At 40.9% G+C, this 15890-nt stretch overlaps 1 protein-coding gene across 14 annotated transcripts in view; it reads right to left on the reverse strand.

Moving 5' to 3' along the window:
* cacna1aa (calcium channel, voltage-dependent, P/Q type, alpha 1A subunit, a) overlaps positions 1 to 15890 on the reverse strand; it is a 138040-nt gene that overhangs the window by 42823 nt on the left and 79327 nt on the right. For all 14 annotated transcript variants that reach the window (XM_084743617.1, XM_084743614.1, XM_084743610.1 and 11 more), the window contains 7 exons: positions 9553 to 9652; positions 8173 to 8333; positions 7919 to 8059; positions 7627 to 7828; positions 7296 to 7460; positions 5691 to 5801; positions 2122 to 2205 (listed from right to left, as the gene is read on the reverse strand). In XM_084743617.1, the coding sequence (XP_084599743.1) occupies positions 2122 to 2205; positions 5691 to 5801; positions 7296 to 7460; positions 7627 to 7828; positions 7919 to 8059; positions 8173 to 8333; positions 9553 to 9652 (964 nt within the window). The remainder of the gene's footprint in view (positions 1 to 2121; positions 2206 to 5690; positions 5802 to 7295; positions 7461 to 7626; positions 7829 to 7918; positions 8060 to 8172; positions 8334 to 9552; positions 9653 to 15890) is intronic.

A 15890-nucleotide genomic window follows, 5' to 3' on the forward strand; every position in this document is an offset into this window, starting at 1 on the left:
GTGAATGGAAAGGAATATCAAAAGGAGACCACACAGAAGAGCCTAAACGTGTGTGCGATTTGGTTAAAGAGATAGTTCAGAGATAGTTTGGAGTACAAAATTAATAAATGCCTTTGGACACAACATTTTTATGTGTCTTGTGTAGTCTGGAGTTATAAATGACAGCAATATAAGGCTACCTTGGCTCAACAGTTAAGTGTCTAAGGTATCAAATAACATAATCATGATCCAATACACCAGAGGTTCTCAATTTTTACTCAGCCAAGGACCACTAATGAGATAGAAAAAAAATGCGGACCTCCTCATGTCATGTCCCTTGGATTAATCAACATAATCTATATTTTTTTTGCACTTCCACTTAATTATGTGAAAGGGAAAGGCAACTATGAAACCTATTGTAAAGAAAGAAGAAAAGAAAAGATTATTTTATATCATGATAATTCAAGTAAATCATACAAATGTTAATGTCTCACTGAGTGCCAGGAGGACCCTTGGGGGGCCTTGGACCTTCATTTGAGAACCACTGCCACAGACACCCAGGAATTGACCAAAACTTATCTGAGGGTAGGCCCACTGTCTCAGACTCTGAAAACCGCTGGCTTAAACAACTGAGTGTAATAATTAACATAAAACTCTAAATAAACTGGTGTTGTTTTTAAGTGATGAAGGGTGTCACTACTAGGTGATGGTGTGAAGAACGGACCCCTAACTTCTATCTTTTACATATTTCTTTTCCAGTCCAGTTGTTTTGCTTGTGCACAGTTAGATGTCCAGTGGACCTTCAAGACTTCAGCTGCAGTTAATAACAGACGTCTAATGCAACTGCAAAGCCTCTATTGGCCACCTGAGACGCAATCTGATAATTTGATTGGCTACTAGGTTGCAGAAGCTGTGCGCTGGCTGACTACAGCGCCTCAGCATGCTTCCTGCCTTGCTGTCAGTGCTGGCTAGCTGGAGTCAGGTCTGTCCTCGTCCCACCAACTGGGGCAATTATATAAGACTTTCAAGAGATGTTCATGCATGACTGAGCAATGCACGACTCAACAGTGGCCTCTAACTCATGCTGTGCCCGAACTCTTCGTCTTCTCTACTGTATGTTTTTTAAACAATGTGGCAGATGCACAAGCCCATAAGACATATGCTGAAGCTCACCTTAGAAATACAAACATACAGTCGACAAACATCGCTAGTTTAATAGAGTGTTTGCACAGATGCCACGGTTTGGTCAGTAACCCGGACGCACGACCATTATGGAGATACTGGGATGTAAACAACAGCCACAGAGACTTTCAGGAAAAGATGTAGAAGCTGCAAAAACTTACAGAGAAGGACTTGGTGCGCAGGAAAGGGCGCCATATTATGAGAAACTGAGGTTAACAGGTGATGAAGACTTGTGTGACTTGGCTCCTTCGCCTTAGAATGACAGACTGCCTATTTCCTACCCCGACATAATGAACTACCTCATGTTTTTGACAAAGAACACACAGCTGAAGACCTTAAATGTTGCAAAGATTTGGAAACCTACAACCATGTGGTGTGTAGATGATGCGAAAGGCAATCATCAATGTGCATGTCAGCTGACATTTTGGACAGTTTGACTAAATGTAATGAAATATGTTAGGTTAGATTTTGAGTCTGATAGTCTACTAGTCAACTTTTGGATCAGAATGCTGATTTCCACTAAAGACGTCCAACAAGGCCTCATTTGAAGGGAGCCAATCATCAGGAACAGTTGCTAGTTTCGGATTCGTTGTTTACATATCTCCAACATGGCTGACCTCAGGATTGATGACGCGCCGTGACAGCACTATCACGTCTGTCTGTTTACAGATCTGAGTCCTCAGTAGAGTTGTCACAATACCAGAATTTTAAACTTCAATACCTCTTTTGATACCACAGCAAATAGTAATCTGTCTGGTTTTGCTGAAAGCCAAATTTTAGGAAGGATAACAAAGACTGAACTGTGCCGAGTTCTTGAATGAATCTTTACAGCCTTTGTACTTTTAATGCTATAATTAAGGGGTACTGTATTGTTTTCCATGTGTGGTATCAAAAAATTATCAAAGTATCAATACTTTTGACAACCTTACTCCAACATACACATCTACAGATTCTACTTACCCCAAGCTCTGTGACCAGGATGTCAGTAATGCTGCCCAGAACTGTTACACAGTCAAAAATATTCCAGGCATCTTTGAAATAATTCTGCAAATAAAAGAAAAGAAGGAGAATAGAGGGAGGGAAGAGAAGACGAGGATGACGAGGTGACATGTGGGGAGAACGTGACAGTAAAAAGTAGAGGAATGTGGATGTGGTGGGGATGGAAAGGAAAAGGCAGATAAAATATTGACAGAGAAGTGGGTGATGCATGGCGATAGAGTGTAGACAGAGCACATAGAAATAACAAGGAAAAGGATATGACAGAATTGAAGTGATATTAAAATGAGTTCAAAATGCAGAAGGAGAATGAGACGATGGGAGAGAGGAAGAAAGAGCAAGACAGAAAGAGAATAAAATCCAGACAGAAAGAGAAAGGGGACAAGAAAGTGGGGGGAAAAAAAAGACATGTCAGTGTCCGACAGGAACAGGAAAGAAATTAGATAAGACAAATGGACCATCGGTGACGGTATGTTGGATGGATGCCAGCAGACAAGCCAGGGACAACTTGTACTGCATCAGAACACTACACCATCAAACATCACATACTTTATACTGCTGCACGTTATCAACCAAACCCACAGAAAGTCACAATGAATTCCTTCTAGTTTCTCAGAAAAGGGTATCACGTCAAATCCATCCACACATCTGCACGAACACATATAATAAAACATGATTTCATTTTTGCTTTAAAGGAGCAAAACGTAAGATCATAGCACTCTTAAATGAATGCAGCAGAGCCATAGACGGTACTGTAAGATGATCAGCTGTTTATAACTGTCAGTGTAAAGTTAAGACCGTTATTCTGGAAACAAAGCCCATAAATACACACTCAGTGACTTCCTGCCTTGCTGTCTGCCAGACTCCATTAACATTTTGCTCATTTATAAACATGTACTCCTTCTAAAAGATTATTTATGATTTCTTTTGACTCATTAACACTAGAACAGACAAGGTGGTCATTTTGACTGTTTTCAAATAGTGCTGCTGCAGCCTGACTTTTCCTAAAAGTGTCTGTATTTTTAGATAAATGACAAAAAAAGATCATTTTTGCCTATTGTGCTCATTTATTAACCATGGTTGTGTAGCAACTATCATTGTCTCTGTCTTTAAAACTTAACAAGTTGCCTCATTTCCTATTTCTGGACAATAAAATACAAATAATTCAGTAATCAGACTCAATTAAAAATAAAAAGGGGAGACCAAACACTTTTTGTTTGGTTTTATTTTTGTACTCGTTTCCCACCTTTCCCCATAGGCTATGATTATTTTTGTGATGTGCTAGATGAAAATTTGTTATTATTAATGTTAAAATAACATGTTTATAATCTTATAAAATCCATTTAACTGTTTCTTGATCTGAGTAATTTCAGACTAGATCACTGATGATTTTTATCCTACAGAAAAATACTGTTGTTAATATATGCAACCATTATGGTTTACTGCATGCAATGGCATGCATATTGATAAATACACAATAGTTTGGAAGTCAAAGTCACAATGACCATTTATGGCCATTCTAGTAGTTATGGAATTCTTTCATTTCTAGCGTTAACAGACGTTGACTCATTTGGCGACTATTCATCCTTAATTCCAACCCTAATAAACATGAAACGGGCAAACGAAAACAGTCATTCCAGCCCGGAATGGGAATTTAAAGTCACATGTCGGCTGTAGCTGTGTTGTCAGAGAAGCAAGTGTTTCAATTTATAATGTTTCTTTAATCTCTGATGACATATCATGGTCATTCTATGATTTAGTACAGTAAATATATTACATATTTCTCCTTTAAAAGCAGAGCAATCAAAAAAGAAAGAGGGACGGTGAAGCTGATGATTGAGGTCTGCCTCCTTTGCTCTCCTACTTATTGCCCGCAGCCAAACTGTGCATTAGACAAGTGGAGGGAAAGGACGAGAGTGAGGGAGGCGGCTAATAAAATAAACCACCTTGACAAACACACAAACAGACTTCTCTAAGGCCCCGGTGTTATTTTGTGTGTATGTGCAGTGTATGTTTGACTGCAATGCCCAGATTAAAATCCAGTCCTGTTTAATCTCCACCCTCTTTATAATCTTTGCGTTTCTTTTTTACAGCCTATCTGTCATTCACTCTCCTTCTTCTAATTACTGTATTACCGTCCCCCACTCTGTCCTGTATCTCCTCCCAACACTCATCCCTAAACTCTCTCCTCTATCCACCCTTGCCTTGCTCACCCCCCCCCCCCTCCCCATTCCTCTGCAGCTCTGATCACTGCACACTTTACTGCTGACTTCTGGCAGTTTCTTATTTCTTTGCATCATTTTTTTTTTACCTATAACAGCTCATTATTTCCCCACAGTTTCTCCTTAAATAAGGATGTGATAATGCTCTATGTAGACCTTCACTACATGAAACAGAGCGTCATTTAATTTATCCATCATCATCCATTGCTGTCAGCCCCTAGTCTCTTCTAACACATTGTCTTCCTTATCAGGCACGCAGGCATACACGTTCAGAAGGATTCTTTCTGAAGGCTTGAGGTTCTACCCAGAACCATTTGCTTCTGGGAAACCTTTTTTAGACGAAAGGTTTCGTCAAGGGTTCTTTGTAAGACTAGAGGCTTCATTAAGAACCCTTTACAGCCAAAGAACCCTTTTTGGAAGAAAGTGCTCTTTAAACATTGTTGAAAGCATGAGTGTTAAATGAAGTTTTCTCAGTTTGAACAGTAGTAATTGTTACATAGATCCTTGGCTAAAAAAGAGTGGATTTCAGGCAGGGCAGAGTGCATATAGACTGAATTTTAAGAATTTCTGTCATTGGCCAAGAACACATTTTTTTGGCCTACATAAAATGTTTTGATTGTCTTTTTTTTTATTTTGAGTTCTTCCTAAAGGCTAAAGGTCTGACGCATAAGATTATCAGGGACTTATTGGGAGAATATGTCAAAATGAAATGTAATATTCATAAGAATGTTTTCATTAGTGCATAATCACCTGAAAATAAGAATCGATGTGTTTTTGTTACTTTAGAATGAGCCCTTAATATCTACAGATGGTACGGATCCTCTTCCACAGATAAACCAAATGCTGGCACAAGATACGGCCTTCCGCGTATCGAGCTAACCTCTAACTTCTAATGAAATATCTGTGATTTGAAGTTTAGCTTCAGAGTGAAACAGAGTCAAACCGAGTTGTACTTGCATGAAAAAAGCGCAAAACAAGTTGAAAAAGTTAGGGACACCAAAAAGGGTCAGAAATCAAAATGTCCACTCGGGTGTCATGTTTACATCACTTCTGATCAGAGCTGGAGCTGGTCAATTCCCATAACCACTGCAGAGTCATTTGACCCGTGAGTGAATGCTGATGGAAGCCATTTTTATACTGGACAAAAAACCCACTAACATCTGGCTTTTGTCATCAGTAGGAGAGGCTACAGAAGACATCTAAACTGTCTCACCGTTGTGCATGTAATAGTAATACCTGATTTTTTTCATTTTCTATAAAGACACAGTAGAGTAGAACATCTTCACCACACACAAACACACATACACTCACCAGTGCTCCAAAGGCGATGATCTTGAGTACACACTCCATGGAGAAGAGGGAGGTAAACACTATGTTCAGTTTTGCTAACACATCTTCATAGGTTTGAGAAGCTCCGTCGTACTATAAACAAACACACACACACACACACACAAACACAGGCAGCGCACACATTCATACCGACAAACCAGTGTGCAAATACAAGACAATGGATTGCCATACACACAGATACGTGTGCATTAATATAGACACACATACAGAAACAAACACACACACACACACACACACACACACGGCCAGGGACAGAAAGGAGGGGGAGAATGAAGACATACACACAGTTCACCCAATGGAGAGTCAGACATATTCATTAAAATGTTTTTTTTTTTTTCAGTCCAGTGTTTATGTTGTGTAACAGATGTGGAGACAGCAAGAGAGAGAGAGAGATGTTAACCTCAGCAGTCAGTTGTTTCTGTTGCTGCATGTTGTTGTTGTGTGTTTTTATTAAAGGGGAAATTCGCTACTTTTCATGTGGATGTCCAGTCAGTGCTGCTGGAAAATGTGGTAAATATAAGCAACAAATCCTCAGTGTGCTATATTGACTATATTGCAGCAAAATGTGTTGTTTTTCCTGCATCCAGTGATGTCGCAGTGATGTCAGGGGATGCAAGGGACAGCTATAGCTTTTTCAGCTTGGAATCTAGTCTCTGCTACGGTTGGGCGATGTCTACCAAATTGTCGTATGATTATGTCCACAGTGAAACATCGCCATTGGATAATCACATTGTTTTGAGGGGAGGGTGGGGTTGACTGTCCTTTAACAGAAAAGCTACCTTGCTCACCAGCTCACCTCTGTAGTCACCGCTGCTTCCCACTGTCACTTTGACAGCAGCCTCCAGCTGTCTCACTAAGCCTAGAAAACTCTCCAGATGGAGCAGCAGGTCAACTCACACCCCTGCCAAACGAACGTCCGACGTACATCCCCATGCTGGGTCTAACAGGGCTTTCACATCTGCACCACATTTATGGAATTTAGTTGTATTAACCCTGAAATAGTCTGAGTCACAGGATGCACTGTGGATAGAAGTCTGCCATTGGTTGCTTGGTTTCAGTCGGCACTGTGGCATCCACTATTTATGTTTTCAAAGCTCCCAGGAAACAACAGCAACCTCTGAGATAACAACCTACTCACTGAAAATGGCAAATTAACACCTGGTTTGCTAATGGTACAAATGTAAATGAGCTAGCAGCTGTTACCTTTTCTTCTGCAGGAATTTAGATATTTTGATGCCAGGGCTCGCCTCTCCATGGGCAAATGTTCCACCAATTTTACAGGGAAACCAACTGCCGCATCATGGGCTTAGCTCCACCCAAGACCATCGTGATTGGTTCAGAGAAATACAAACAAGGCAGGATGTGTTTGCTTTTATAGCATCCTGGTACATGCAGGCACTGCTGCACGGCTGCAGGAAAACCTTCTTGGTCAATATAGCAGCACCGAGGGATTTATATTGACTTCATTTACCATCAAGACTGACTGGGCAGCCACATGAAACATCCTGCTGTTTCTCTTTATGTGTGCATTACTGTTTCTATGTTTGTAGCATGTAGACTTTTTACCTTCATCATCAGCACAACTGTGTTGAGCGCAATCATTGCCATGATAGTATACTCAAATGGTGGCGACACCACGAACTCCCACATTCGGTATTGAAAGCTCAGCTTGTTCTGAGGCATATGGCGAGTCAGGGGCCTGGCGTTGATGGCAAAGTCTATACAGGCTCTCTGCAAAACACACAGAAAAAAAGTTTTGTTCTCATCCCACTTGAGATTTTCTCCTGTCTTTTGTCTTTTCCTCTGTCTATCCCTTTTTCTCTACACAGCAGTTACAATCCTCCCTCTTTCACCCTCCCAATCTCCATTGTCCTTCATCCTCTTAATCCTTCCTCACCTCATTCTTTTCCAAACTATAGTCCTCCATCATCTTGTCCCCTTGCTCTTGGAAGGTGATGATGATGAGAGCCACGAAGATGTTGACGAAGAAGAAGGGGAAGACCACAAAGTACACCACGTAAAAGATGGACATCTCCATCCGGTACCCCGGGCTCGGACCCTGGTTCTCATAGGTCGCATCCACTGAATGCTTCAGCACCCTGCAGAGGAAGAGAAGGGAACGGGGAGGGTTTACGGGTTGTCAGAAAGCAAGCATGCTGCATGCGACGGCTACATTTATGCATACTCACTGCGGCCACCCCTCTCCAGTTGACACAGTGAAGAGGGTGAGAAGGGCCCAAGCCACGTTGTCGTAGTGGAAATCGTACTTCTTCCACTCCCGCTTCTGCGCCTTCACTTCGTTATCACGTTCATACACCAGATACTCTCCCCTAAAACGCCACATATGATTTCGTCAGCACAATGTGTAAATGCTTAGGTTGACTTACAAATGCAGATATTTTTGTGTTTCTGAGTATATATTAAAGTCGAGGTACTTCCTGACCTGCAGTCGCGCTCAAACTCTTTGGATTCATCAGTGCAGTAAAAGAAGCGTCCCTTGAACAGCTGCACGGCCACCACAGCGAAAATGAACATGAAGAGTAAGTAGACAATCAGGATGTTGAGCACATTCTTCAGGGAGTTCACCACACAGTCAAACACAGCCTGAGGATGGAGAAAGAGAACAGCAGAGGGAGAGGTGTTGATTGTTGTATGAAAGAAATACACAGGGTTGACATTATTTGTGTAGTTTGGTCTTAAACTGTGGCATCGAATGCAATTTTAAAGCTATCTGGTCGCAGTTGAAGCAACTTGAAAATGTCTAAAGGTCCAAACACACTGGAAGCGCATGTGCTGAAGTACACCTATTGTTTTAAATGGCTGAACGTGCACCCAAAGCATTATGAGGCCATGACGCCCCTACTTCGAATTTCAATTTTGGAGCATCAAATGAGGACCCAGCGACCACAAAAAGTGACTTTGTGGCCACCAAACATCAAACAGTACTCATCACTGGATGGCCAGATATGTCGGGGCTACAGAAGTTTGGGTTTACCAAGCCGACTCAAACTGCTTATGATCCTGACAAAAGAAGAGTGGAACCCGGAGCATCAGTAGCTAGAGTATGAGGCATCTAATGGCTTGATTCTACCAGGCATGGCTGCACCGCAGTAGAGCTTCATCACGTCCGCCAGAGCTGATCGCAGCCATTCTAGACAATGCTTATGATTATGCGACAAGTCTATTTGTTGACGGATGTTGCGTTATGTAGCACAGAGCGGAGAGAGCTGGCAAGTGAAGTCAGACACAGAAACAACAAAAGGAATCTGGTCACTTGTCCAAATAAAACACCCTGGTGGCATCATAAAAACAGACAAAAAATTTACTATTAAATACATAGCCTATTTAAGGATTTGAGGACCAATTAAACAAAATCAGTAAAGCAAGTAAAAAAGCTCTGCTTCTGAGACGCTGCTGGTGAGACATGCAACTGTGTGGAGGACGGATCAAAACCATGGTGCAGACGTGACCAGTGGAAACAACAGAGCACCAGTTTCCTAAACTAGCCAAGAAGTCTAACTCTTTTTTTAACATTAAAAATTCTGGATTATTTTAACATAAGTTTAAATTTGAGCCACCAGTAATGTACTTTGGAAACCAAATTTAGTGGTTTGGTGCCCCGTGGGGCCAGTGCTTTAAAATATTAGCGTCTATCCTTGGCTTTAATTATCACTTTCACTGTGTTTGGGCCTTCATATACAATATAATGCACAGTATGAACTGATAAAAATTGCAAAGAACAGTAAGGAATGACAATTGATAAGCTTTATTTTGATTAGATGTTCCCCATGACAATCAAACTTTTTTTTTTACGTGAGCATACCTTGAGCTTGGGAAGACGTTTGATAGTTTTCAGAGGTCGCAGCACTCTCAGTACCCTCAGCGACTTGATCGTGCTGATGTCTTTCCCCTTGCTGCTTCCCCTACACATGCACACGCACACACACACACACACACACACACACGTACGTACACCAACACACAGTGACAGATACGTACATACACACAAGAGTACACACACGGACATACACGCACACACACGCATACAAATAAGTAGAGTCAGCAGGTTCAGGTGCATCTGACAGGCTTAGTCATCTTGATTCCAAAATGGCAGTGAGCAGCCATTCCTTGATGATATTTGTGTCCGAGTTAACTCAAAATGAGTAACTGCGTCTGGGTTAAATACATAGCAACACATGCAGCATTGCTATCATATTACGCTATAGCCTTAATTCTACGTGTGAGGTTAGCGGTGTAGCTACATGCTAGAGTTAGGTGGTATTGTACAACTACAGTACATGCTACGGGAACAACTGGCGTCATTCCTGTCTGAATGCTATCTAGTAGCTACACTTGTACTTCAAGGCTTTACAAAGACGGCTAAAGCCTCGGCTTGCACATGCCCAGCTAATGGTGAAATATTTTCATGCTGCATTGAAACCTTGCTTTCCATGCTGCAATATTTCCTCTTTTAAGCAGCAGTTTGAGTGATGGAGAACTCTATTCTACACAGAGGCATTTGCAGAGAGAGTTTAGTCGTGGTCTCGGCGAGACATAAACAACCCCGTATTATCTGTTAGCACCTGACAATAGGAAGCCTTGCTACAGCGCTGGCTTAAAGTAAAGTGCCCTACTATTACATAACATTTTGACAATTTAGAAATGCTTCCCATCTTGTAGTTTTTCTCACGCCTTTAAAGGGACATTTCACCCCAAAATCATCTACATATTTTTCCTCTGGCCTGTCATGTTATTTGTCCATCTATTGGTTTGGCGTGAGATGCAGAGTTTTGGAGATATCAGCCATAAAGATGTCTGCCTACTTTTAAATATAATTGACTTAGATGGCACTTTGGCTTAAACTGCCAAAAAATGCATTTGAAAAATTAATCACCAGTATGTTTTTCTATAAATCATTCCCTGGTGACTCAAGACGATCCACAGACCTTGTTGTGAGCGGGTTTATGTTCAACCTTTATTTGGAGTAAGTGGGTCATGATTTCTGGAAAGAGACACTGGTGCTGAATTTTTTCAAACAAAGATTTGAGCACCACAAGTCATGTGCCATCTAATTCCATTATCTTCGAGAGAAGGCAGACATCTCCACAGCCGATATCTCCAAAACGCTGCAATTCACACAGAAACAAACTAGATGGATAAATACCACCGCGAGCCAGAGGAAACATATGTGGTTCTGATTTTGAGGCAACTGTCCCTTTAAACCTTTAATATAAGTCACAATTTGGTTGCATAAAAGTGGTGAAAAGTTGAATAAACAGCCAAACTCTCTCTTCTGATGACTCAACCACTGGGTTTATATCAACTCTAAACTACAACTAGGATAAGCTGGTTTCACAGCATTGTTCGAACAGCATGGAATCTTGTCTTATAGGCCACTCTGGCAAAGACAAAGATATTTAAGCAAGCATTTCCTGACTGAAATGCTGAGCCAAACCTCTTTGTTTTTCCTTGTCACTTTTTTTAGGTACATGTGTAAGGGAAAAGGAAAAAAAACCCTCTGTTTCAGTGGTGCTGAAGACTCCCCACAATGCTAAAAGCAAATGTATAAGAACTACACATGAGCCTGCCAGTTAACAGACTGAGTATGCACCTAAATATCAAACTACAGGAAATATCTATTCTAAAGAAACAATACAGGACTTAAAGGAGAAATATGTAAGCGTTTAAAATGAGTACTTCAATCCATATAGTGAATTGGAAATCCCTTTTTGATATCAGCCTCATATCAGACTGAAGTTTCAGTTGAAGGTCTGGACCAAGGCAAATTTAATACACGATTTAGGGTTGATGCGAGTTGTTTCCCTCCATCCCCTCCTCCCCAGACTGGAAGCTCAGGCACAGTTTGCCTGCAGGAGCCCGTCTGTCGATGTAAAGCTAAGACCGTTATCCTGTCAAAAATACACGCCCTGGAGCTGGAGATGGTCTGGCTTACCTGCCAGACTCCATTTACATATTGCTCAATTTAACCATTATGAATATCTACTCCCTCTAAAAGATTTCTGATGATTTCTTATAACTCATAAACTGACACTTACTCATTTGGCGACACGTTCGGCAACAAAAGACAGAAAAATATATTCTGGCCAGGAATGGAAATTTCAAAGTAGAACACACAGGCTGTAGCGTTGTTGTCAGATAAGCGAGTTTCCTTAATCTCCAATGACATTTCATGGTCATTTATGATTTTGTGCAGTATATATATGTTACATATTTCTCCTTTAACTGATGCTAGAAAAGGCATACTCTTTATTTAAATAACTGGATAACCTCTCAGCATCATGGAAAACTTTATGTTAGTTTAACTCCCTACCATGATTTTTGTCACATATCCAGTATGAAGCTCAGGGTGAAGACACTCAGGTCAAAAGTCAGTGACAGTGATTCTTAGGGGAGAAGGCAGCTGCGTGTACAGCTGCCTGTGTCTTACAGATGTTATACCAGATGGTAAGACTGCTGGTGGTTGTGTGCATGTGGGAAGTGTGCACACATGTGTACTGGTGTGTGCTGTAAGTGTGTGTGTGCGTCTGTGTGTGAACTCCTTGGTCCTATAGCATTTTCTTTTCTTTGGTGCACTGAATTGTGTTTGCACGTGTTTATTCTGTGTCATTTTCACCTGTTTATGGTGGAAAATATACCAGAAGTTTCTTTATGGGGACCTTTGATCAAATGTGTTCACATTTGCTGTTCTAATTGTTCTGTGGCTAACCTGTGATTAGCATAAAATATCAGATGGTATGTGTGTGATTCAGTTGAGGACCTGAACTTAAGGTTTAGTTGTGTTTGAGTCAGAGCTGTTCCATGGTGAACAATGGCATAAAAGGGAAGAACGGACAAAGTACAGAAGTCAACTGTGATGAGGGATGGATGATGAGGAAAGAGATGACGTGTGATCAGAAGAAACAGGCGCTGAGAGTGCAGAGGGTGAGAATGAGGAGGAAAAAGAGAGAGAACTTTACCCGCCGCCGCTGTTGGTGGTCCAAACGGAGAAATGAGAAAGAGGTGAGAGACAGTGACACCAAGGGAGAGGAAGACAGACAGACAAACAGAATGGGGCACAGAGAAAGGAGGGATTTTCGAGGGAAAACATCCATATGAGAGACAGAAAGAGAAAAAGAGAGAAAGAACACAAGGGCTGCTTTTTATTAGATCAACCCTCCCACCCATAGACTGCTGTTACTAAGTCTAACACACACATGCATATAAATGCACACTCAGAACTAGACCACAGCACCAAACTACTGCCGTTCACTATTACTGGTGTTATCAATCAGCTGGAAAATGCTTTGCTATTAATTGCTTAATTGCATTGGAAATTTAATTACATCATGCTCTTATTGCATCAAAATCTTACAAATCCAACTTTTATAATCTGTAAATTAGCCCTCCATTTGAAACATCATGAGACAGTTTCACAGACAGGGATTATATTAATCCAGGAGTAGGAGTTAAACTAGGACATTTCAGTAGCTTTTATGAACGTGACTTAAAGTTGGCTTAGTTAGTCAGGGACTACTGAGCCCTGGAGTAAGGTCAGTAACAGAGACAGGGGCGGATCTAGAGGGGTGGCATGAGGTGGCAGCTGCCACCCCTGAAAGATGCCTTGCCACCCCAGCTGCCACTCCATTTTTGGACAGTTCTGGCTCAAAATATGTATAAAAGCAGTGGCTGAAACTCCTTACGTTTGGAGCAGAAGCTTTTATATTCTCTAATTTCCTTTGAGGCTTTTCTTGTTTTGGATTTGGCATCCATAGCTAGCCCAGACTCAAGACCTGCTACTGGCAAAATTCAGGGGGAAAAGTGATCAGCTGATATGGTAATAAAACAATCAATTGAGTTCTAATGCCACCTTTAGGTATTTCTATCTAATGCTTTACTTGTGTCCCACGATAATGTAATATTTTTGAGTTTGTTTGTTTTAGGTAAAAATGGTACATAAAAAAGGAGTGGGGGTACCCTGGTACTAGTAGTCTAGTATTTCTAGTATTTCTCAAGTGTGACCCATGTACCAGGACTGTGGTTGTCATGGGTATTTATTGACTCCAACCCACAGCCTTTGGAATCCTACTACCATCTTAACAATACAGTACAACAGGTGTTTGCCTTCAGCCTGCAGCCCACCATTAAGTTTCAGTTTTGGCCCTCTGAGGGAAAAAGTGTAGGCACCCCTAATTTTAGATATTCTAAATAGTCCATGCTCCCTGACATGCAGAAGTTCAGACTAGAGTAGCTTTAATCCTTCCTTTTGCAGTCATTTAAATTTAATCCAAAACAGCTTAAAACCAGGACTAGTTTAATATAAGTGTCTGTGAAACTGGTCGCATGTGTTATACTGTATGTCAGTGCTTTACTTATTATTGCCTGCTAGAAATGCAAGATTGACATGGCCACATTTAAACATATTTTAAAACACATTAATGCCTATTAGGACAAACATTGTCAGGAGAAACAAAAACATATCGATGGTTTTCTTTAAGCTAACCAAACCTGGCCAGTTATCGCGTCTCTGTGCCGGGAGCCCGCCTGGACATAAAGCTGAGTCCGGCTGCAGAAATGTGCAGGACAGCGGCAAGAGCGGTCCAAGACACCAGCAGCCCTCAGACCAGACTAATTGGATTAAAGGAGCGATAAACATCTCCAATGAGGCTGCTGAGCCTTTCTGGAGTGCTGTTTGATTTCCACCAATTGAATTAAGGCGCTATCTAGATGTGTGCGAGTCTCTTCTGACTGGTTCAGATCTCCCCATCAGCCATTAGTGTCGTTAACCCCCATCGTAGTTAAATCTAACTTAATTGGTTCAGCTGGCTCAATTGATTGTTTTGTGAACCTGTCTGTATGTTAACATACTATATGTACCAGAATTGCTTATATAATTACAGTTTGCTCTCTCTGGCACTCATTTATCACTCAAATTAAGTTAAGTTTTCATCATTCATGTAAAATCGCTTTAAATCCATCTGTGTTTACTTGGTTCATTATTTTTGTCCAGTAGTTTTAACTCACTTTTAACACTGTACATCTATTTAGTAGTCCATTGTTTTCACATTTCCCTGGTAAGTATGGAGTTAGTCACAGAGGGAGGACATACAGACACATATAAAGTTGACCCACATATAAATATGCAACACAAAGAGGTTATAGGACACAGAGTTAAAGACAGAGGCACATAGATATATACACACAAACAGAAACACAGACAGGTTTATGTGTACCACATACACAAATAGAAATTAGCGGGAAGAGTTTAAGTGGAAAAACACACAAACGAAAATGATTCAGAGAGAAGGACTGGGGCAGAACCCAGTTGTATAGATGGGGCACCACCACTAGAACCCTGGAGCACCTGCCAAGTTCATATTTTTGTTATGGGACAAGCAATTTCTCATCTTCATGCTGGCCTGCACTGAAGCAATATCATACGAGAGGGAGTGCTGTTGTACTGAATATCAGCACGGGTATGATTTGGTCGTAGGCCGAAGATAGTCACGGCCGTGCTGATATTCAGTACAACAGTACAACCTTGAGTTTGATATTGCTTTTATACAACACATCTACAAGTACCATTTATTAGGTAACAGTAATAGAGAGGCGAAGTCCCTCCCCTTCCAGTGGACCACCATGGGGCCTTACATTGGAAAAAATATGAATAGTAGTCACTGACAAGAGAAATTCATAAATAGCTGCACAATCCACATAGTAAAAGTTATTTTTTATTCCTGATCAAGAATTCACTATATCTGCTCCCACATTGATCGGACTCTAGTTGTTTCCTGAAAATACAGACTGGATTTTTAATGTCAGCAAATAGGATCAAGCACAAGCTTTGTGCAGATTTCTGCAGATGACCTGTGAGAGAAGTTCTGTCAGTGGATACAGGGTTACCATTATATTAAAATTCTCTACTTTTTGAAGTGTATGTCTTCAAACTACTGCAATATCACATTACATTTAACTTTGACTCCAGTCCTGAAGTCCTGCTTCTCTTTATATTCTCCTCAACCATGCAAAAGCATGATAGAAAATCCCAAAACTCACAATTCATGCTTTGTACCCAGCATAAAGCTCATAAACTAAGCCCTAACTTTACCCAGTTATGGAAATGTAACTTTATTTTATCCTCACAGTCATGCAGATTAAGTAGGG

This window comes from Lutjanus erythropterus, chromosome 19 (genome assembly GCF_056507025.1).
Source record: "Lutjanus erythropterus isolate fLutEry1 chromosome 19, fLutEry1.hap2, whole genome shotgun sequence".
In the NCBI taxonomy this organism is placed as follows: domain Eukaryota; kingdom Metazoa; phylum Chordata; class Actinopteri; order Lutjaniformes; family Lutjanidae; genus Lutjanus; species Lutjanus erythropterus.